Here is a 24,223-nt window from a genome sequence, read left to right as displayed (position 1 = left end):
ATCACTGGTAAACTAAGAAACTTCTGATCTAATCACTTTGAAAAACAATTGACCCTTAGCACCCATGCACCATTCTTAAATCTGATGATCTTTTTCTGTTTAATATACAAATGTATACTGTGAAGAAATATATGGTGTATGTAAAGGGAGGACATTATATCTAATTTCAAGTAATTGTGGGGTTTAATGTGAATACAAGCAATTAACATTATGAAACTAATTACACATCATGTCTGTTTTAAGTGAAAAGTCCTTACGTAAGTAAGTTTTTAAGTGGCTTTACCACTAATTTTTTTTTCAAAAGCTAAGGAAGTGGGGTTAAACTAATTACATGTTTGGTTCCTTTTAGAAAACTGAACTGAGAACTTAATTTTTTATTTTGCCTAAAGACTACTGGGACTGGGACAGTCTGGAGAGAGAAGGAATTCAGAATTCACATGAGAACCTCAGGATCTGAGATGGCTAAATCTTCCTTCGGTTGTAGTAATTTAATTTTTTGCACTACCTGGGAGCTAACTACTTAAGGACTAACATTACTGATACTTGAATGATCCACTGCTCCTATATTACAAGTAAAATAAATAATTATCCCATCCTCAAACTATATGAACATTAAATTATTAATCTTTTGAAATGGATTTCTGGCTGAACATTCTGTAGAGATGACTGATTTTTTTTATGGCAATTAATAATGAGGGGGATGTTAGCTTTGTAAAAAGAAAAAATCCTGTATATATGGAATAGAAAATTGTAAAACTGTCACTTTAACATTAGGATGATTTTGCAATTGCAGTAACTCAGATTTCTTTCATGTTACATACTGTGCGATAGAAGCAGTGACTGGGAAGACAGTGTAAGTCCTGTGCGTACATTATAAGGTGGCTGAAAGGCTGCATGTAATGTTGTAGCTCTGAAGGGCTCAACTGGTCTGTTTTGCTGCTAGACAGATGTGGGGTACATTTCTTTGTACATCCGCCATAGGTGGAATCAAATATTTGACTGAAGAATCCTGCCATTCATTGCACTATATGTAAACCAAAACCACTTTAGCGTCTTGCATGTTAGAGACACAGTAGTAACATGGGGATTGTTAATTATAACGTTGAGAGCAGTGTATGGTGTAAAGGAGCCATAGAGAGAAGCTGTGCTGAATAATACTTTTCATTCATATATCTTTTTCTACTGCTAACTGGTTTCATTTTAACCGAGACATGAAGTTTATGCACATAGTGCTTTAAAATACAAGATGAAAACTAGCTACACCCAATATTTGTAAGATTTTACAAAGTTTAGTCCTGTGTAAGCTATTATTTTATGTAGTAGTTATTTAAAGGATAGATGAATTAATCTAGCCCCAACATCATGTGGCCTTTTCCCACCCCAAAACCTACTGGTGAGAAAACATCTGTTTCCATATTTTCCTTGTATCCTTCCCACTGCATTCAAATATTTTCCAAAATGTATATGCTAATTTTGGTGCTGATTATCCTTTCCAGTGGTATTTATTCATACATAGAAATTTTATCAGTATAAACATGAATATATTACAATCTTGTGAAGTTTGCTTGGTCAAAGTATGCTTTGCAGTTAGATACATTTTTTTTTAATCAAAGTTATATAGCCTAGATCTATAAGAAGGTGAGCAGTATATTAAGATATTTTCTGCACAAAGTAAGAAATCAGACCTAGATAGTAAAATGGTTGCTTTGTATTTGCAATGGAGAAGAAAAATTCCATTATGCCATAACCTACATTTAAAATATGAATCTTAAACACTTTTTGCTGTCTCATTCTCTAGTCAGCGAGATATATTACAAATAATTCATGGGAAATGTCTCTTGGGATAAGACATGCCTTCTGCCTGTAAGGTCTCTCATTTTGTATGAAAAGTGCTTTCCAAAACTATAAGTTACACTGTATAAAATAGATATTATAGGATTTAATGTTTCTGCCATGTTTAACAGAACATGATTTTAATCTTGTCTTTAAATACTTTAAAAAAAATTTCTCCCTCTTGATCTTTGATGTAAAACTGAGTTACTAAATGAAGTGACAAGAACATCTCTGATAGCATGTCTTCACAAGCAGCTGTTTTGGTGTAACGTAGAAACAAACATAGCATGAGTGTCAAGTATCAGAGGGGTAGCCGTGTTAGTCTGGATCTGTAAAAGCAACAAAGAATCCTGTGGCACCTTATAGACTAACAGACGTTTTGCAGCATGAGCTTTCGTGGGTGAATACCCACTTCTTCGGATGCAAGTGGGTATTCACCCACGAAAGCTCATGCTGCAAAACGTCTGTTAGTCTATAAGGTGCCACAGGATTCTTTGTTGCTATAGCATGAGTGGACATGCTGAAAACTTAAATCTGAATTAAACCAATCCTACAATAGAAATTTTGCTATGGTTGAGATTCTAGGCCTCTATGAAGCTATTCTGCCTGTATTTTAAATAGTTGATTGTCGTATTAAAGACAGTGAAAGAATTAAGATTGATTACTGAGCAAGAAAGTCTGCATTAAAGGCTAATTATCATGTTTTTTCAAAAATGTGACTGCACCCTCAGTTACAGCAAATAGTGGTGCAGATGACCACACCCACTGTACCCTGCTTGTCTCTCTCTGGTTATTAGTACATGCACAAAGTAACTCAGTTCATCTTTTTAAAAAAAGGCCTTTAACAAATGTAGAAACATTCCTCACACGGAATATCTGCTTTACTACTGCATCATTTTGTATTCAGTACACAAGTGTCTACCAAGCCTCCCACCATACCATTTCATGGAAAGAACCAAGCTCCTGTAAGTTTTAATACAAAGTGAAACCATTATTCCACTAATGCTGCTTCCCTGTGCTCTTGCAGCACTAGCAGCCTAGGTAGATATCCTACACTAGACATGGCTGTAGACCTCATTGAGGGTCTAATTGACTGGATTAAAGTGGGAGTCTGAGACTAGATCTCCCCACCCAGCAAGCAGCTATAACAAGGAACCATAAGGCCCCCTATAGATCATTTTCTTGCCTCTTTCCAACTCATCTGCAGTGTTTTATTTTCCTGTAACAGTCTTTCTGCCACTCCACAGGGCCAGAGATACTGGTTTACGAGACAAATGACAGAAGGGCATCATAGCTTTAATTCTTGAAAGCGTCTCTAAATAAATCAGAGTGGTTGGAGGAATTCAGTATGCTACTCCAACTGGTGCTGTCCAAATCTTAGCTGCTGGCAGCCACAATTGGGTTTGTGGATAGTGAAGGTTGTTTTCCATTTTACTTAGATCTCATCAAAGTAACTACACTGTGATGTAGAGGTGTGGTACTTGCAGCACAGATTGCCTGCTAGGGGCCAAATCAAGAGATGGCTCCTTGCCATGGTTCCTATAGATACATAGGAACAGTGGCAGCTTGCATACTGAGATCAGGGAAGGAGACTTTTGCAGGGGGTAGAGTGTAGCAGATTAGAAATACAAACAAGCAACCCTTGGACTGAAGGAGAATACCAAACCTAGCTCCTGTGACCAGATTAGCCTGCTAGCTCAGAAAGGCACAAGAAAGATAGTCACAGAAGGCAAAAGCCTTAGGGACCCTGTAATCAAGGCAGAAGCAGTAGTGCTGCTCTCCCCTGTCCACAGCAGCAGATGAACAAAAGCCTAGGCACTACCAGCTGTATAGAATAGGCTCATAGGGGCAGGGGGTGCTATATGATTGGCCAGTGGCCCAGTGCCTACACATGAAGAGGACAGAAAAATATTAAAAATAAATTAGTACTGCACAGGGGCAGCATAATTTATAAAAGCATTTGAAGAATGGCTTATCACTTAGATAAGACATTGCAAATTGATTCTTCCTCAATGACATAACTGACCATATCTGTTCTAAGTAGTTATTTAAATCTAGTGCATAGGGGTGAGAGGTTGGAGGCAGAAGCAAAACATGCAGCAACAAACTTCTTTCTCTTAACCACATACACTATATAAAATGTTCAGACTGGTCCTTCACTTGAACCTTAGCATGATACTTAGCACACGTAAAGGGTGCTCCTGTTGAGAACTTAAAGGGTTATTTTTATTATACAGGTTTCAAAAAAGTTTAAGGGAGGAGAAGTGTTAAAATGAAATCTAAGGCTGTAGGTAGAAGAGGTGAAATAGCATAAAGCTACTGTGAAACAAACTGGTAAAGTGTATTGCTAGCTGGCTGGTCACACAGTTTCATAAAGGACAGGTTCCAATGTTCAATAGAGAACAGAGTAAAATGTTTTATTTTACTAAACCAGTTAAATTTAGCCCATGAGCAGTCAGAGTTTGAACAAAGATCAACTGCTTAAAAGATTCCACTGAGCTCATTTGTAAATGATGGTAAGTGAGTTCCAGAACTGACTAGAGGCACAGGGGTTAGGTTCTCCCAGGTATGGGAGTGGTTCTAATAGTTGAGTCTGGGGTTTCAAGGTTACTAAAGCCTAGGCTCAATCAGCAAAAAGGTACAGTCAACATTCCAAGGCTTCTTGGCCCCAACTGTCTGTTCCATAATAGATGAAAAGTTTCTCAGTCTGATTAATAGTAGTAGTGACATTGGCTACAGAGCTAAGCGCCTGAAAGCCGTGACTCTAACTACAGCGATTTCAGGGGACTTGTCAACTGGACACATAGTTAAGGTCAAGTAATGTCATGAACTAAGATGACTTTGTGGTCAGCTAGAAGCTTTGGACTTGTGTATAGATTAAGGAACAAATATGGAGTATATAGAAACCAAGGGGCCTTAAAAGAAACTGGCTTATCAAATGCACAACAGACCAGAGGCAGCATTCCACAGCTTCCAGGGACCAAAAGCCTCTTCTAACGCACGTGTTATGATTGAGATAACTAGTTACAGGAAGATTAAATTTGTCCAAGGCCTCCAAACCTCTTGTTTTATGCTTCTGTCATGGGAAAATGGGAGGTGTTAAATAGGTAACAATGAATCTTTGAAACAATACATGATAAAAGGATAAAGCTAAAACAGTTTTGAAAAAAGCATTTGCTGGATCAACTTTAGTCAACATGTAGTCTTAATTCCATTGTCTGCATAGTAACACAAAAAATCAAGATATTAGAATTAGATAGAGAATTTCACATTATGCAGCAGTACAGACCAAGAAAAATATGACCCTGTGCAAAAATGTTTTATAATGAATGCATACCATTCATATTAATACACGCTGCTCTCGACTTGTCTACAAAACTTACAAACAGTGTAATGAAAAATTCCCATTTGTCATTATTTTGACTTACAAGACTTTACTATGGTAAAATATATAAACATTTAAATTGGGTTCCTTGATAGTTTTTGAAACAGAATGGATAGATATTAGGGTTCTTGTTTATACATGTTTTACAGTGGTTTGATTTCTAGTTTTATATTAATGCATTAGACTATGTAAAAATATGATTAAACACTTCAAATAGTTCTGTAGTTCACGATGCACATTGTAATTAATTTGAAAGGTCTTTAAATAAAAGCTCATACATTTGTGATTCTTTATAAATTAGACAATCTTGGTATTTGTTAAATATTTTCTTGATGAATATAAGCTGGTGTATTCAACAGAACATCCTAACAAAACCAAAACCCACGCTAGCAGCATGAACTAATTATGATAAGACAGTTACATCCTATTTTAATTTCTATTAATAGCTGAACACTAAAAAATTTGTTTTGGTGTTCAACTTGAACAGTTTGCTAGTAGACTTATGGAGAGATGACAGTGCACCATAAAGCTGTATTTCTCATTAAAAGACTGGTTTTTCAGAAGTTGTGTGAAAAAACTAAACTAATCTCATGACATTTTCAGATGCTGAAAACACACATCTCAGGGGTGTGTGTGTTTTTTTTTTTTTTTTTTTAAGGGTTTGGGGTATTTGGCTACAAATGCTACATTTCTCTTACAATAAAGGACCTGTTATGATCTGCAGCTTCTTTATCTCACTGACAGAAATAGTCCTCTGTTAATCATGTGAAGTAATAAATACCTATTAGAGTCAATATTTAGAAAACTGTCACCATTTAAATTGCTGCTACATGCACAAACTAGATTCAGTGATCTGCAAATATGCAGAAATTGGGGGACATTTCAATCAATGCGACGAACTATAGTGTCACATCCCAACATTCCAATGTGATCATCATACCATGTTTTCACATGTCTTGACAATTGTAATTTTGTGACATTTTGCAACTGTCTGATCTCTTGTGTGGCTTCTGGGACAAAACACAGGGTGATTCTTCCCTCTCACATCCTTCTTGGCTATTTGGAGCAGGAAGTCTGGCAACTCTAGATTAGTTCACGCTGCATTCACTAGCCTTGTATGCCAGGAAGCATAGGAAATGAGAATGGTCATCAATCCACTTGCTTTGTCTGAAATGTCAATGCCCTGAAAAGCCACATGATTGCTAGCATAGTGATCAATTTTGGGATACAGTAGCTGGATTACACCATGGTACAGCATGAACCTTCCGCCCCACCACAGCAGACATTGAAGCAGGAAACTAAAAACCTTGTAATGAATTGAATGAAATTGTAAGCACTAAAAGAAAGAAATTATGTTTAATAGTGATTCCCATCTAAGATAAAGGAAAACAGTTTTAACAGAGACAAAAATCAGGCATTATCAGAAACATAATCTCCACAATGCAGTAGATAATCTCTATGTATTTTCCCAATATATTAAAATACAGCGTAGACCCCTCATTAAAATGCTTAATACTGAAAGTCCTAATTTTAACTCAAGTTTTATTGAAATTGAATTTATGATGTTCTCAAATTAATCAATTTGCAACACATTATATAGACTTTAATATACATAATTCATGTTTTCATTAGCAAAGATTTTTTTTTAACATCTGGCAGAAACACAGAAAAGAAGTCATATATATACACTCAGATCTTGTAAATTTAAAATAAACAAGGAGTCACTAAAATAAATACTGTTCAGTCTATCATCCCATAACACATTCAAAGTCCTTTTGGTATGACAATTTAAACAAAAAGTCTATCTTTTTTTAATTTGCTATAAGCTTCCTTAACTCTGTGCATTTGCCAGGGGAAAAATGTTAGCAGCAAAAATACAGTTACATTTTACAACACTGATATCTCAGCAGCCGAGCAGGCGGTGTATGTGACCTAGGGATGCCAAAAACATCTCTTTTCTCTTCCCACTAAGGAGTAATTCAAAGGGATAAGATGTTTTTACACTGCCCTGAGACCTAAAAAACTTCCATTTTCACTATGGATGCAGCTCTAAATTGGTCTGAAAGTTCCTATCCCAAATGTGACTATGAACATATTGAACTCCAGACAGATAAATAATACATTTTATGCCCCCACTCAGTTGTGTTTAATTGCAAAATAGCCCCAACAAATTGGAAGTACTCCACAGCAGCAAGAGAAATATTTTGCCAAGTGTGACAGTGACATTACTAACTTTACAAATACATACACAGGCTCTCAATAAGGTGCAGAAAGTAGGATAAATAAAAAGAACTAGAAGTCATTTGGAATTAATGAACATTTTGTATAGTGGTTTTGTTTTAGAACAAAGGATACACAAATTAAAAGCAGACTGATCAACTGTTTTAAAAACTATGGTAAGAAAACCAAGACCAAACTAGTGTTAAACGGTAGTTTACAAATGTGCAAAACCATGGACAAAGATCCATTTTCTCGATTCTATAAGCTAAATCCAGACACAGTCAGATGCTGAGCATTATTTCTAGCTTCAAAGTAGGAAGTATCTGTTTCATCAACCGGCTGAGGTACAAAAGGCATAGTTTGATTCTGAAGATTATCCCAGTCTACACCATGAAAGAGGGGATGATGTTTCAGCTCTAAAACAAAAGTTTACACAAAATATTAAGACTGTTCTCCTCTGAACAACCAGTTTACTCACCTCACTGACATGATGCCAGTTAGCTGTTTGGGTGTGTTTTACCTTTCTGGACATTCAAAAGCCTGCATTGCAAACAGCCAGTGACAGATCAAATGGTGTTTAGGCAAGGAGACATATTTGCACACAGATTAGCATGACTGACAAAGATGATGGTGAAACACAGTCACTTCACTTTTAAGACTGACTGAAAGTGGTGGTTTATCTGATACTAGTGGGAAAAGTCCCCAGTGGGATCAGACAACTCACATGCAAACTAACCTTTTCCTCAGTTATACAGAGAGCAATTTTACATTGGCACAGATGCTGGATCAAAAGAGGTATGAAATGTGATATAATGGCCATCATACAAGAAATGGAAAAATCACTTCTCAAGATAGGGCATCTGCAGAGACAAATTTTAATTCCACTTGAAAACCTACTCTAGTTTGATCAAGAGACCACAGACCATAGAGTTCCTCCTCCATAGCTGCTGGAGGCAGGATAATCAGAAAATCCTGTAATCTGGTGATTCACTAGCAGGCCTCCCTCCTCAAATTTGATTCCTCTGATTTGAAAGAACATCTATTAGCCTAATCCAGGGGTCAGTAACCTATGGTACGTGTGCCAAAGGTGTCGCGTGAGCCGATTTTGCCTGGCATGCGGCTGCCAGCCAGGGTCCCGGCCGCTGGCCCCGCTCAGCCTGCTGCCGGCTGAGTGAACGGAATCCCAGGCCGGCAGGAGGCTGAGCGCGGCTGGGTCCCCAGACTGGCAGCAGGCGTGCCACCCCCGGCTCCCTCCTCACCGTGCTCAGGTTCTGCGGCTCCCCCGTCCTCTCTTGATTGTTGAATATGGTAACCCTAGGCGAGGGGGGAGCCGGGGGGCGCATGGGGGCTAGCGCCTGCATGCATCTGCTGCACCCTGCGGGGGGGGGGGGGGGGGAGGGCGCCAGGCCACAACCTGGACAGGCGGGGCAGGGGGAGTGCACAGCTGCTCCCCGATGGTGGCACCTTCGCAGGGCTGCTGCCCCCCTGCACCGCGCCGGCTCCTCCATGGCCGGGGCTCGCTGCCACTGCAAGCAGGATGCTCTGGCTCTCCGGTACCTCTGGAAGGCGGCTTCTCCCTGCTGAGCTGCTGCAACAGCCCAAGCCCGGCAAAACCAGTGAGTGGACTTGGGGCGGGGGCCACCGGAGTGGGGTGGGGAGGGCTTCCAGGGGCACTGTGCACCCTCCAGGGGAGTTCGGGGGGGAGGGAGAGAAACCTGCTCTGGGGAGCAGCCCCTGGGCGTCTATAAATGCTCATTGGGATTTGCCCCTCAATGAATGTGTGTGTGTGTGTTTCGCCTAGGGTGCAAAATATCCTTGCACCAGCCCTGCCCCAGGGGAAGGCTCAGCACACGACTTCTGAAAGGTTGCAGACCCCTGGCCAACTCTATCTCCATTATGTGAGATGTCTCAAGTAATCCTAGAAAAAAAAAAAGCTTTTGAACTCTTCCTCTACACACACATTGTCAAGTACTAGCCAGGTTACCAAATGTATAACAAAATACAGTGTGAAATGTGGGCAAGTTGATGTCAGAGAAATAGAACTGTTATATGTCAAAAATTTGAGGACTCTGCTTTAAAGCTAAAAGGCTGGAAGAATGCCTGGGCCCTTAAAGGATTGTTAAGGTCTCCCTTAAAAAAGAGAGGTACTGGCAATAAGCTGCAGTCCAATCCTTTATCAAGGAACAAACTTTGGACACTAGTGTTCTTGAAACTAATACCTTTTCTTTAACTTCTCAGCTGAAAATATCACTGAAATGACTGTAGCAGGCCACCAGCACCAAATGATGCAGCCAAGTTCCTTAGATTCCTCAACCTGTCAGGCTTCTGACTGTGATATGACAAGGAATGTGTCATTAATGGCAATGGTAGCTACAACTACAGGTCTCCATAGAGAGTTTAAGGCTAAAAAGGACCATTACATCTTTTAGTCTACCTTCCTGTATATCACAGGCCATTATATTTCATCCAGCTATCCATGTATTTAATCCAATAATTTGTGTTCGGCTAAAACTTATTTTCCACAGAGGCATCCAGTCTTAATTTAAAGACATCAAGAGATGGAAAATCCACCACTTCCTATGGTAATTTGTTCTACTGTTAAATCACTGTGTAAAAACTTATTTCTAGTTTGAATTTGTCTGCCTTCAGCTTCCAGCCATTGGTTCTTGTTATGGATCATCACTTTAATGTGATTCTATTTAATCTATCCAGAGGTCTCAAAGGCAATTGTTCCTCTCCAAGGATTTCTCCCACTTTTTCCAAGATCTATGTAAAGCAATTGGGTTATAATGCCAGACAATATGCTAACAGGAGCTCAACAATCTTCTGTTGGGAGGACAGACAAATTGGACACTAAATATCTGTTTTCAGTAAGAGCTGGATAGATTGCACTTTGGAACGTCACACAAACAATGTTAAACATTAATTGCAAGCAGTGTGAATATATAAACAAAGTAAAAATCATTATTTGCTTTCCTTATTCAGCAGAATAAAACCTTTTATCAGCACAAAGTCTACACCAATAGCATAGTTGATACCATAATTTGTAACATATTCTAGCACTGAAGATCAGTGCTAAAGCAGGGACTGACATTTTGAAATATCCAATTTATTACAAAGGTAAAATGAAAAAAAGTTTAATAAATACTGACCCTTCAGTCCAGCTCTCTTTGTAGTGTCAATGGTTAAAAGAATATCTATTGCATTTTGGGCATTACTGGACAACTTTTCTTCACCCTCAGGCCAAGGAATATCTACAAATAGAAAGACACAGACTTGTCAGCAGTTCAAATAGCACAGCAAACTTTGAATTCATCAGTTTTGATGAGAAAATAAATTACCTCTTTTCAAAATATTCTGGAATACTTGTTGTGGTGTTTCATCATTAAAGGGTGGAATTCCAGTTAAAAACTCAAACAAGCAAACTCCGAGAGCCCACCAATCTACTGCAGGACCTGAATAAGTGAGAAAGCCAGGCAGTTAGCACAAGAAGGAAGTTGCTGAATAAGCTGTACTGTGATCTATGCATGAAGTATCAACAACGCTTGCAAACAAAGTCATTTAAAAGCTTAACAGTGGCAGAATTTTGAAAAAATTCTAAATCCGGAAAAGCTTTTTGGGAAGGAAGTTTATAATGAAATACTGAGAAACAGGCAAAACACAAGTTGTACTCTGATAATTGTGGCATGAGATTTAAAATTGTTTTAAATAACTATAAGGATTTTTATTTTAAAAAGTCACTATGTTCATAGCTTCATGTTAATATTCAGAGTAACATTTATTGAGGGCAGAAGAACGTAGGAATAGCATAACTGCAAACTCCTGTACAAGTTAGTCTGACAGTGTCTATAGCCTCTCTCATATAAAGTGCTCTCTTGTGGTAGGAGAGAGTCACTGGTAATTTTTCAGCTCCTCCGGAATGCAAGGCTGAGTGAACCTTGTAATTCCACGTATTACCTTATCACTTCAGTTGCTTGATGTGACTCCACAGGCACAAAATATATTTTTCCCCCCAATAACCTAAATCTATTTCTGCCAATATTGAGCACAGCCTGCAGAGATGAGCCAGCATGCAAGAAAATGGATTAATGTTCTACTGTGATAAAGTTCATTACAGCAATGCAAAGTTACTTATTTGCTCTTGCATTTCTAAACTGTTTTTTTCTGGGAAGTGTACAGCCTTTGCCGAACATATGCAGTCAACCCACTTAAAACAAGCAGGCAAAGCAGTTCTGACACCACTAATCAAAGAGCTGCATGCATTCTGTTTTCTGCATCTTTAAGCCATGCCCAGTCCACCTTATAAAGAATACAAGATTCACTTGGTGCAAAAACTGGTTTGCACAGAAATCCAGGCTTGTAAAAAGTTTTGTTTTTTTTTTAATCACCTCCAAGGTAAAAAGGAAATGCTTTTGATAATTTTAACTCTCCTATGTTTCTAACCTATTGTAGTCTTACTAAGCTAGATAGGTCAGTTATAAATTTCCCTATTGGACACGGCAATCAGAGCACCTCTCCCAGCTCAGCACGCTAAAGCAATGAGATCCCATCCACTACATCCAGTATACTTGGATGTTTGGGAAAAATTATAAAACACAAGTCAAAGTCTAATAAGATCACAACTCTGAACAAATTATTTTAATATTCTTATCACGACCCTTCTAAGTAGAAATTAATTCCTATCATCTATTTTTGTGGCAAGAAACCAAATGCAGTTATTGCACATGTCTACCTTTTTAACCACAAACAGACATTATAAGCTGTCCCAGAAAGGCTGAGAATTTTAACCCATCATTCTGAATGATCATTTTTCACCATCATCTCCTCCAATTTTATATAACTTTTGTGGCTTACTTCCAGATAGCGAGAAGGTGTTTAGAAGTGGTGTGCACTGACTTTAATATGAAAGGTTTAAGCATAGCCTCCAGTGGCCTGCAACAGGGAGACTCAAGTTCCTCTATATTTTAATCTCTTGTAGTATCATGTATCATTATGTGGCTCTCTTGTTGCTATATAGAGTTACATGTGCAATTTCTTTAGCCACATAACTTTTACTTGAAAAATGTGATCTAGTTATACTTTGACTGTTCATAGTTTTGTTGAACACTCCTTTATAGTCAAACTCACCAGACATCAGAAACCCTGCATGTAAAAACAATTAGTTAACCATAGTAAGATTATTGCAATACATTATTTATCATTGTACACATTCATTTAAATATTGTCAATTATGTTTGACAATGGAGAAGTATTTTATTTCTTGCTCGTTGCTTTAATAGAGTGTACTTTTCTGAGTCACTAACTACAAACACTGTTTTTAAAAAAGTTAACCTAAATATTCTTTAGGAAATTTGGAGGAGCAAAAAAATGGTTACTTACCTTCTCATAACTGTTGTTCTTTGAGATGTGTTGCTCATGTCCATTCCAAGTAAGTGTGTGTGCGTGCGCGCTGCATGCACAGTCATTGGAAGGTTTCTTCCCCTAGAGATACCTGTTGGATTGGCTGTGGAGCCCCCTGGAATCATGCATTCATGGCGGTGTATATAGGTCCCTGATGACCCACCGCCTCTTCAGTTCCTTCTTGCCGGTCTATTCCGACAGAGGGGTATGCAGGTGGGTCTTGGAATGGACATGAGCAACACAATTTGAAGAACAACAGTTAGAAGAAGGTAGGTAACCGTTTTTCTTTGAGTGCTTGCTCATGTCGATTTCAAGTAGGTGACTCCCAAGCATCTCCTAGGAGGAGTCAGAGTTCAGAGAGTCGCAGACTGCAGCACCGCTCTGCCAAATGAGGCATTGTCTCTAGCCTGCTGTGTAATGGAGTAATGCAACATAAAGGTGTGGATTGACAACAACGTCACTGCCCTGCACATGTCTTTAATGGGAACCTGTGCTAGGAATGTTGCCAAGGATGCTTGTGCCCTTGTGGAGTGTGCTGTCAGTGTGGAGGCAGGTATCTTTGCTGGGTCGTGGCACGCCCTGATACAGACCATGATCCATGAGGAAATTCTTTCAGGCGACACTGGAAGTCCCTTAATCTGTTCCGCAATTGCAACAAAGAGTTGTGTTGATTTTCAAAATGTCTTTACTCTCAATATAAAAGGCTAGTGCTCGGCTGACATCCAGGGCATGAAACATTCACTCCTGGTTGCTGGCATGCGGTTTTGGGAAAAAAAAACTGGGAGAAATGTGTCCTGGTTTGTATGGAATTGGGAAACCACCTTTGAGAGAAAAGTAATGTGGGGCCGCAACTGCACCTTGTCCTTATAGAAGACAGTTTATGGAGGCTCATAAGTCAGGGTCTTAAGCTCAGACACTCTCCTGGCTGATGTTATAGCCACCAGAAATGCTACTTTCCAGGAAAGGTAAAGGAGTGAGCATGTTGCTAGGGGCTCAAAGGGAGACCGCATCAGTCTTGAGAGCACTAGGTTGAGATCCCACACGGGCATTGGTTGCCTTACTTGAGGGTACAGTCTATCCAGTCCTTTGAGGAAGCAGCCGACTAGGGGATTAGCAAAAACCGATCAGCCAGCTGAACCCAGATGGCAAGCCAAGATGGCGGCCATCATCAAAGACTGCATCACCAAGTCCTGGTCTTGGTTAGGAGGGCTGAGGTGGCCTTTGCCTATTATTCCTGCCACACTTCCTGCTGTAATCCTGTGTACGATGAGCAAGGTAGAAGCGTAGCGGAGACTGCAGTCTGAAACATTTCCTTTGTGGGTGTATGAAGCCACAAAGATTTTAGTGTCGCTCACAAGTCTTTGAGACTGTGGAACTTAGAGTCCGTTTGCTCTGAGAACAACCCTGATCCTTTGAAGGGAAAGTCCTGAATTGTTTGCTGGACCTTGTGCGGGAGGCCTGAAGCCTGCAATCAACACAGTACAAGTTGCTGAGTCCACTGAGTCTAGAGAGGCTTGCAAGGAGGTTCTTGCTATGACCTTGCCCTCGTCGAGGATGCCCCTGAACTCTGACCTGGATTCAGTTGGAACCAACTCTTTAAACTTGATCAGAGCGTTCCAAGAATTAAAATTGTAGTTGATTCGCAATGTGAAGCTGGAGCCCTTCAGTAGAGTAGACCTTATGGATGAAGAGATCCGGCTTCTTTGCATTTTTACATTTGGGCGTTGGTCCCTACTGCCCTGGCCTCTTTTTTTTCCATTTGCAGCCGCCACAACTAATGTGCCCAGCTGAAGGGGAGTAAATAGGTATTCGTACCCCTTAGACGGTACAAAGTACTTTCTTTCCACCCCTTTGTTTGTTTTTTTGGGGGGGGGGGGGTGAGAAAGAGGCAGGTGTCTGCCATAGAATCTTGGTGGTGTTTTGGGTGGTCTTAATTAGGGGTAAGGCCACCCTTGAAGGACCTTCAGGTATCAGGATGTGCACCATAGGGTTAGTCTCCTTCACCACCACCTCCGCCTGGAGGCCCAAGTTCTGAGCCACTCTCCTGAGTAGTTCCTGGTGGGCTCTGTTGGCCATAGATGGCAACGTGGCAGATGAGCCCACCACTGCCTCGTCATGGGAGGATAAGGAAGATGCTCTTGGCAGCACCCGGTCCTCTTGTGCCTGCAGTTCGCAGAGATCATCTTAAACAGATGGAGGACGGCACCAGCCTCAGTGCTGGCCTCTGTGCCCTGTGGTGGTTCTTGAGCTATTGACAGAGTGGATAAAAATCAATTTAAAAAAAAAAAAAGAAAGTTTTTTATTTAAATCTGATATTTTTGATAAAATGCGTTGAGAAAAAAACCTATCTAAAAATAGTTTTAATTAAGATACATTATAGCTCAAAGATATCTCATCATGGAATAGGAATTATAAATTCTAATTCTATAGTATGAGACAATATATTCATGTAATGTTTAAGTTTTGTAAATGAGTCCCAATAGTTCGTGGATTAGGGACCCAATCTGACAGGTTCCAGGGGCTTCTGTATAATTATTTAGGTTAATCTTTCTATCTACCCAATCTAGAAGATAGCATCAGAAATGCTTAGTTCTGCAGTTCTCAAACTGTGGATTTGTGTCTCCAGAGATAACATGCTTGTTAACAGCAAAAATGTTTTAAATAAATAGAGAGGTGAGAAATAACAGACTTCAACCCTATTGTCCCTCTGCAAATTTATGTACAGAGTCAATCCCTTACTTCTCTTTAAAAGTGCAAAGTTTCAAAAAGTTCAATTAATAGAAGATTGTTGGGGCGGGGGGATAGATCTGGACAAGGAGAAGAAGTCTGGAGATAGAAGTGAGGGACAGGCAGTAGAAACAAAAGTGAAACTGTTTGAGCAGCATATTCCAGAAGTCTTGAGGTCTTTCTGAGTGTAGCCTTCATTGATTTGAGATCTACCATACCAGTCTCTCACTAGAAGGGAAAACCTATAATGGCAGCAGCTCGTAAAAGAGAGACAATTTGGAAATATTTTAACTAAGTTCCTCTACCTGTAAGATAGGCATGTGTGCAAAATGCAAACCATGCAACAAAGAAATGCAAGGCCTGGTTGCCTGAATGAAACAACATTGTGAGAAGTGTTCCTTCTCAGGGGGAAGCTGCGTTGAAGATGATGAAAGAAACATGTCTTAACATGCAGGACCTTCAGATTGGTAAACTTTTTTTCATACTTCTTTCTTAAGGACTGCCTGTCTTCCTTCTGGACCATTCTTGAATTATGTTTGAGCAAAAAATATAGTTGTTACTCTATGGTACTATCATTTTAGATGCAGTTGTGATAAAAAGTAAATGGCAGAAATAAGCAGATCATCCTTTTACAATTTCACCTTTAAAGTAGTACTGAGTGTCAGTGAATGCAATGAGTAATACTAAATGAGCAGTATGGTAATAATAATTAAGTAACTGCATTGACTTATTTTGTTTAAGAGAATTCATCCTCAATATACAGGATTCTGAAGACTATCCACCTTCAATATCACCATCGTTTTCTATAGTTTCAGAGTTATCTGCTAATGATAGTGTTTCAGTTACATCATGTATGTCACATAGCCACAGTACATCAACTGTAGCAAAAAGAAAAAAAAAATCATCATCCAGAAACAACCATAGATATGTTTGTGATAAGAACCAGCAGATTACAAGAAGTAGTAATTGATTAAAAAAATTGCCCATTTTTTTTAATGCAACAAACTCTCCTTTCTGTATGATTGAGAACCCAGACTTCATTAACATGGTTCAGTCATTAAGACCATGATACAGTCCACCCAACAGAGCAGATGTCACAGGCAAATTGCTGGATAAAGTGTATGAAAGAGAAATTGAACAGTGCGCAAAAGGTCTAGAGGGTGAAATTATTAACCTGAGTCTTGATGGGTGGAGCAATGTCCACAACGATCCTGTTGTATGTGCTTGTGTGACAACAGAAGAAGAGAATGTCTTCCTTATAGAAACAATGGATACATTAGGAAATGCACACACAGCAGCTTACAAGAAGTAGCAGTAAAAGCTATAACAAACTGAAAAAAAATTAAAATGTCTAGTACACAGCTTGGTCACAGACAATGCTGCAAATGTATCCAAGATTATAAGAAATTTAGGAGAGTGAAGACAGTCCCAAGCTAATAACATACGGTTGCAGTGCTCATTTGATGCACCTCCTGGTGGAAGATTTCAGTGTTCCAGAAATAAAGGCTAATGTTGCTGAAATTGCAAAATACTTCTGTAACAAACACTTTGCAGCAGTTGCTCTGAAAAAAGTAGGAGGAACCAAGAGAATTCTCCCACAAGACGTGTGATGGAACTCAATAGTAGACTGTTTTGAGCACTATCTGAAGAACTGGCCTAATCAGATGATAGTTTGTGAACAAAATCGAGACAAAATAGATGGCATTGTCACAGCCAAAGTTCTCAACGTTGGGTTTAAGAGAAATTTGTGTCCGGAAGCCTATTTCTGTAGTCTTGAACAAAATTCAGGGAAATAGCTGTTTTATTGCTGATGCTGTTGAAATTTGGAAGGAACTGAGTGAGAACTTAAAAAGAGAAATATGAATGACAGAGTTAAATTACAAGCACTAAAAAAAACGAATGGGACAAGCACTATCTCCAGCTCATTTTCGTGCAAATATTCTCAATACTCGGTACCAGGGTCAAACCTTAACTGCGGAAGAAGAGGAATTGGCTATGACATGGACATCCAGCAATCATCCCTCCATAATGCCAACTATAATAAACTTCAGAGCTAAGATCGAACCATTCAAGAAAGATATGTTTCTTTAAAACATCATCAGCAAAGTCACACCAGTGAACTGGTGGAAGTCACTTAGGCACTTGGATTCAGAGACTTTTAAAGTGATAATCTCACTTTCTACACCGGCAGAAGAAGCTACTGCTGTTAAAAGAATATTTTCTTCCTTCGGACTAATTCATTCTAAATTGAGAAAGTTTGGGACCTGAAAAAGCAGGAAAGCTTGTTTTTCTTTTCCAGATTATGAACAAACAGGAAAATGAAGGTAGAGATGACTGAGTTAGCCGCAGAAGCCAATATTTTAAGTTTCTCATGTTGACCTGGCTGACAGTCAATTAATTTTTTTTAAATATTTTTAACTATTTTAGTTAAAACAATTTTAACAAAAACAAATCTGATTTTAAGAAAGTTGAATGTTTAAATTCAAAAATTCATATGCTTGTTTTGTTAAAATATTGTATGTTTGCTGTTGAAGAAAAAAATCCAGAATACATAACGTTGTTTTAGTTTAGTAAAACAATTTAAATGTCTGTCTGATGATGTTCTCCTCCCAATACAGCATGGCAAGAAAATCTTCCAAATATTAATGATTAACCTGTTGAATTGGAGATAGTTCACCTCCCAATGACTTCATAAATACCTGCTTCAATTACCTTTGGTAAATGAAATAACTAAACAATCATTCATTTTCTCATATAGCTGTAAAACTAATCTGAAAAAAGTTTCCAAAATAAATCACTTCAAAAAATGTATAGTACGTTACTTCTAAAAATGAAACCTACATCTATCTCCGAGTTGTAGAGACTATGTATTAAGGTTATAACAACCAACAAGAACGCACTTTTATGTAGAAATCCATGATTAAATTGAGTCTTCCTGACTAGTGATTTAATCAAATCTACCCTGACTATTGACAATGTTGGAGGAGCCCGCTTTTCCGAGGTGGCTGACAGAGACCTTGAGCCCAGCCCCTAGGCTTGGTTGTATGCCCACAGGGTCCAGAAGGGCCACTGTGCCAGCACCTGTCATTGAGGTGGCCAGGACATTGTAGGGGACTGCTGCCCCTCCTCCTGTCTCGATTGATGCTGGCTCTGTTTCGACATGTACGATTCCGCCTCTGAATCCGAAGATGACTCTGTTCTAGGTGACCATTGCAGTGCCAAATGAGGCAGTGGCGGAGAGTGGTGCCGCGGGGAAGATGACTAGTGATGCATCATGGCCAGTTTGCCCTTGGAAGGCACAGTGCTTCTTTGTGGTGCCAGGGACTGTGAAGCTGTCATAGCTATGAGGCCCGTGGCTCCCTTGAACGTGTCCAGGGTGGAACGAAGATTCAACTCCTCCACCCGGCTCTCCCGTGCAGGGGAGTCCACCAGAACCAGAGTTGATGGACCTCTCTGCGAGGCCAGCATTGACAGTGCTGGTTTAACCTGAGCAGGGGCTGAGTGTCCCAGCGTGGGATGCACTCCGCTAAATGCTTTCGCACTCCACTGCTCTGGTTGTGGGCAAATGCCCTCTATCAGATTTCTTCTGCTTCTTCTGCGTCACCAGTGAATGCGAGCGGTGCTGAGTAACTGCACTGGAGGTTTTCAGTGCCAAGGAGTGGTGGTGCCTAGGGTCTCTAGACCCCAAGTCTCTTATCAGTACTGCAGACTCTCTCACGGAGGCCAGTGCACGCCGCACCAAAGTGCCAGGTTTCAGGTCTGACACAGGCTGGCTAGGGATGGAGCGCTGACTCCATAAGGAGCAATTTTAATCTAAAGTCCAGCTCCTTTTTGGTTCTTGGGTGGAAGCCTTTGCAGATTTTGCACCTGTCGGTCTGGTGGGCTTCTCCCAAGCACTTTAAACAAGAGTTGTGGGGGTTGCCTCTGGGCATAGGCTTCTGGAAGGACCAACCTGGCTTGAACCCTTGAGACCAAGGCATGCCTTGGCCCCCGGGAGGGGAAGAACATGGTGGTGGGGGACCCAAACAGGAATTTATCTAACTTACTATAATACTATTTTTACAACACTAATTATTTACAGGATACAAAGAGAAAATCGCTTGCCATAGCAAGAGAGAGAAGCAGCTCCAATGACCATCACGAGCATTAAGAAGGAACTGAAGAGGTGGTGGGTTGGCAGGGACCTATATATGCTGCCATAAAGGTGCGACTCCAAGTGGTTACACAGTTGACCCAACAGGTACTGCTAGGGGAAAAACCTTCCAACGACTGTGCACGTGGCACACACACATCAACTTGGAATCGACATAAGCAAGCATTCGAAGAATATATCTTTCTTAGTTGCTGCTTTTTGTTAACTCATTTCACCCTCTAACTCGGAGAACTCCACAAATACCAATAGCAGAAGCCAGACAAAATTTTATTGGGTCTTCAAGTATATGGGATAAAATTAAACAAGTAAGGTGCCTCATTGATACTACCTATGGAAAGCTAATCTTTAAATTTTTAAGCAAACACAATTTTATAGGTCAGAACCTTAAAGAAATGCCAGTGTAAAATATACTCTAATTACAAAAAGTAAATCACACTAAGTGTTTTAAGTAAAAAGAATAACTGAACAGGAAGCTTATCCTTCTTGTCAATGTTAATATGTAAAGTTGGGCTGAAATTTTGCTTTACCACTAGAAAGCAGTGGAAATCAGGACTGCTTCTAATTGCAAGGCAAGTTCTATAAATTAACTGTTGATTCAACAGCTAATTTAACCAAACCTACATATATTTAGAGGAAGAATGGTATTTAGCTAATGCACTGAGAGTCAAGAGTTCTGGGTTGAAGACCTGGCTCCACTGAAGTCAGTGGGGCCTGCATTTCACCACTGGTTCCAATTCCTAGGTCTGCATTGATTTCCTGCATGGTCTTCAGTAAATCGTTCTGAAAAAAATGGTTACAAAAAGTTAGTAACCATGCTAGGTGTGTGCATGCCACATGCACAGTTGCCAGAGATTTTTCCCTTAGTGGTATCCACAGGACCAGCTCTAGTGCTCTCTGGAGCCACACACACATGCTCTGGTATAAGGGATGACGCCGGTTCCACACTTTCACAGTTCCTTCTTGCTGGTAACTCCAATGGCAGGGTGGGAGGGTGGGCCATGGAACAGACATGAGCAATGCAACTTGAAGAACAATAGTTATGAAAGGTTAGTACTTTTTCTTCTTTGAGAGTTTGCTCATGCACATGCCATGCTAGGTGACTCACAAGCAGTTCCCCTGGAGGTGGGCTTGGAATTCATGGACATGCTGATTGCAACACTGCTCTCCCGAAACTGGCATGGTCATGGGCCTATTGTGGGATGGCGTAGTTGGATGCAAAGGTATGAACTGATGACCATGCTGCAGTTCTGCAGATGTCCTGGATTGGTACCTGTATGAGGAACATTGCTGATGAAGCCTGAGCTCTCGTGGAATGAGTGGTCGTGATGGCCAGAGGCGGGACCTTTGCCTGCTTGTAGCAAGCTCGGATACAGGCGGTTAGCCAGGACAAGATTCTTTGGGATGATGCAGGTAACCCTCTCATCTTTTCCGCTATTGCTACAAAGAGTTGCCTAGACTTGTGGAAGGGCTTAGTTCTCTCAATATAGAAGACCAGGGCCCACCTAACCTCTAATGTATGGAGAAGACATTCCTCAGTGGTCTTGTAAGGTTTTGAAAAGAAGACAGGCAGAAAAATGTCCTGGATGTTATGGAATTACACCACCATCCTAGGTAGGAAAGGGGGTGCAGCTGGACCTTGTCCTTGAAGAACACCATATAAGGCAGTGGCTCTCAAACTTTTGTACTGGTGACCCCTTTCACACAGCAAGCCTCTGAGTGCTACCCCCCCTTATAAATTGAAAACTTTTTAATATATTTAACACCATTATAAATGCTGGAGGCAAAGCAGGTTTGGGGTAGAGGCCGACAACTCGTGACCTCCCATGTAATAACCTTGCGACCCCCTGAGGGGTCCTGATCCCCAGTTTGAGAAACCCTGGTATAAGGGCTTCTGATGTCAGTGCTTTGATCTTGGAGACCCTTCTGGTCAAGGTGATCAGCACCAGGAAGGCGACCTTCCAAGAGAGAAGCAGTAAAGAATAAGATGCCAATGACTCAAAGGTGGCGGGGGGTGGGTGGGGGGGGGGGGCGCCCTGTGAGCTTCAACATGACCAGGTTTAAGTCCCTTGGGGAAACCGGGTCACAAACCTGAGGGTAGAGTCTTTCCAAGCACTTGAGAAACCTGACCATCATCTCATGGGAGAACACTGAGCTGCCCTGCACTGAAGGGTGGAAGGCCAAGATGGCTGCCAAGTGAACCTTAATAGATGAAGTGGATAATCCAAGATAGACTGCAGAGAAGACCAGGATGGTGTAAGATTCCGTTCAGAGGCCCAAGTGAAATATTTCCACTTAGCTAAATAGGTAGTTCTGGTGGAAGGCTTTCTGCTATCTACCAGGATTTGCTGAACCTGTATTGAGCAGGCCTGCTCTTCAGGGTTTTGGCCATGCCAGCCAGGTGCAAGGAGGCGAGGCTGGGATGAAGCAATAGGCCGTGGTCTTGTGAAATCAAGTTGGGATGGTGTGGGAGCGTGAGTGGAGCTGCCACTGAGAGGTCTAGAAGCATGCCGGACCAATGTTGGCATGGCCACGCCAGAGCTATCAGGATAACCTTCACTTTGTCCCTCTTGTTCTTTAAGAGGACCTTGTATGTCAAGGGGATCGGTGAGTAGGCAGTCTTCCCACGAGAGCAGGAAGGCATCAGAGAAGGATCCCCTGGTGAGACCATGCAGCGAACAGAACTGATGGCATTTCCTGTTCTGTTTGGTGGTGAACAGATCCCTCCACCTGGGGAGGCTCCCACTTCCTGAAGATGAGACACTGGTGACCTCTGGGTGAAGAGCCCACTCATGGTGAGAGGAAATGCATCTGCTGAGGTGACCCGTCAGTGCATTCCAGGCTCCCAGGAGATGTGACACCTTGAGATGACTGGCGTGCTTTTCACAGAAGTCACAGACCTGGAGGATCTCCTGACAAAGGGCTGAAGAACGAGCTTCCCTCTGCTTGTTAATATAAAACATTGAGGCCGTGTTATCCCTCAAGACCTCCACCACCCTGCCTGAGATCTGGGGAAGGAACCTAGCAAGCCAAGCATATTTCCCTGAGTTCTCTGACATTTACATACAGGAAGAATCATAGAATATCAGGGCTGGAAGGGACCTCAGGTCGTCATCTAGTTCAACCCCCTGCTCAAAGCAGGACCAATCCCCAGACAGATTTTTAACCCAGTTCCCTAAATGGCCCCCTCAAGAATTGACCTCACAACCCTGGGTTTAGCAGGCCAATGCTCAAACCACTGAGCTATCCCTCCAGTTCTTCCTTGGACCAGAGGCCCTGAAATTGTCGAGGTGGGCTTCCCACCTTAAGTCTGACATGTCCGAAACCAAGGTTACTAACAGATACAGGGCGGCAAAGGGTACCCCCTTCATTATAGAATATGAGTCTCTCCACCAAGTCAGTGAAGCTAGGATGGGAAGTGGAATTGTGAGTACCAAGTCCAATTGGTGTCTGCCCGGGGAGTAGACTAACTCCAGCCACATCTGTAGGGATCTGAATCATAGCCGCTTGTACTGCACCACATAGGTACATGCCATCATGTAACCCAACAGTTTGAGGCAGACCTGGGCAGTTGTAAAAGGATGGGCTGCGACCTGGGTGATCAGGTCTGACATAGTTCGGAATCTGGCCTTTGGTAAATAGGCCATGGCCAGGTGGAGTTGAGCATTGCCCCCATGAACTCTATTTTCTGGACCAGGACCAAAGTTGACTTCTGCTCGTTTATTAACAGACCCAGTGCCTGAAAGGTGACTCATACTATGTCAATGCTGTGCTGAACCTGGACCCGTGAGAGGCCTTTGATCACCCAATCTCCAAAGTAAATATAGACTTGTGCTCCTTGATGTCTGAAGAAGGCAGCATACACTTTGTGAAAACTTGTGGGGCTGCCAACAGGCCAAAGGGAAGAGTTGTGCATTGGTAGTGGTGTTGGCCCACCATAAACCTGAGGAATCTCCCATTTCCAGAGAAAATGGAAATGTGGAAATAAGCGTCCTTCAAACCGAGGGCAGCATACCAGTCTCCTGGATCCAGGGAGGAATGATGGAGATCAGGGATACCATGTGGAACTTCAGTTTCTTGAGATATTTGTTGAGACTACAAAGGTCCAGGATGGGCTGTAGACCCCCTTGGCTTTCAGGTTTAGGAAATATTGGGAGTAAAACCCCTTCCCTCTCAGGTCTTTAGGATCTTCCTCTACAGCTCCCACACGTAAGAGGGCTTGCACCTCCTAGACGATAAGCTGTTTGTGAGAAGGGTGCCTGAAGAGGGACGGGGGTGGGAGGGCGGGATGGATGAAAACTGGAGGATGTAACAGACTGTTATAGGGCTGATCACTCTGCAGTCTGATGTTATGTAAGGCCACACTGCGTGGAAGGGGGGATACATTTGGAGCCGAGTCTGGTATACCATCCTTGGGTGTACCTTTGAAAGGCCTGCCTGGCCCTGCCGGGATACCTATGTGAGCCTGACTGAGAAGCTGAGGCAGAAGGTAGGTTGATGTTATAGCC

The 24,223-nt window shown here is 41.3% G+C and overlaps 2 protein-coding genes across 5 annotated transcripts in view; one reads left to right on the top strand and one right to left on the bottom strand.

The window, feature by feature from the left end:
• ACBD5 (acyl-CoA binding domain containing 5) overlaps nt 1-1,825 on the top strand; it is a 45,619-nt gene extending 43,794 nt beyond the window's left edge. For all 4 annotated transcript variants that reach the window (XM_039521963.1, XM_039521964.1, XM_039521966.1 and 1 more), the window contains one exon: nt 350-1,825. In XM_039521963.1, the coding sequence (XP_039377897.1) occupies nt 350-362 (13 nt within the window). In that variant the 3' untranslated portion in view covers nt 363-1,825. The remainder of the gene's footprint in view (nt 1-349) is intronic.
• A 4,029-nt stretch (nt 1,826-5,854) lies between these two features.
• The window catches only part of MASTL (microtubule associated serine/threonine kinase like), a 49,243-nt gene continuing 30,874 nt past the window's right edge, over nt 5,855-24,223 (bottom strand). The window contains exons 10-12 of the mRNA XM_039521962.1: nt 10,780-10,893; nt 10,591-10,692; nt 5,855-7,854 (exon numbers count right to left, since the gene is read on the bottom strand). Of these exons, the coding sequence (XP_039377896.1) occupies nt 7,697-7,854; nt 10,591-10,692; nt 10,780-10,893 (374 nt within the window). The 3' untranslated portion in view covers nt 5,855-7,696. The remainder of the gene's footprint in view (nt 7,855-10,590; nt 10,693-10,779; nt 10,894-24,223) is intronic.

Source organism: Mauremys reevesii, linkage group 2 (genome assembly GCF_016161935.1).
Source record: "Mauremys reevesii isolate NIE-2019 linkage group 2, ASM1616193v1, whole genome shotgun sequence".
NCBI classification, from domain to species: Eukaryota; Metazoa; Chordata; order Testudines; family Geoemydidae; genus Mauremys; species Mauremys reevesii.
Note: the sequence above shows the minus strand (reverse complement) of the source record. Positions and strands in the feature narration are given on the sequence as shown.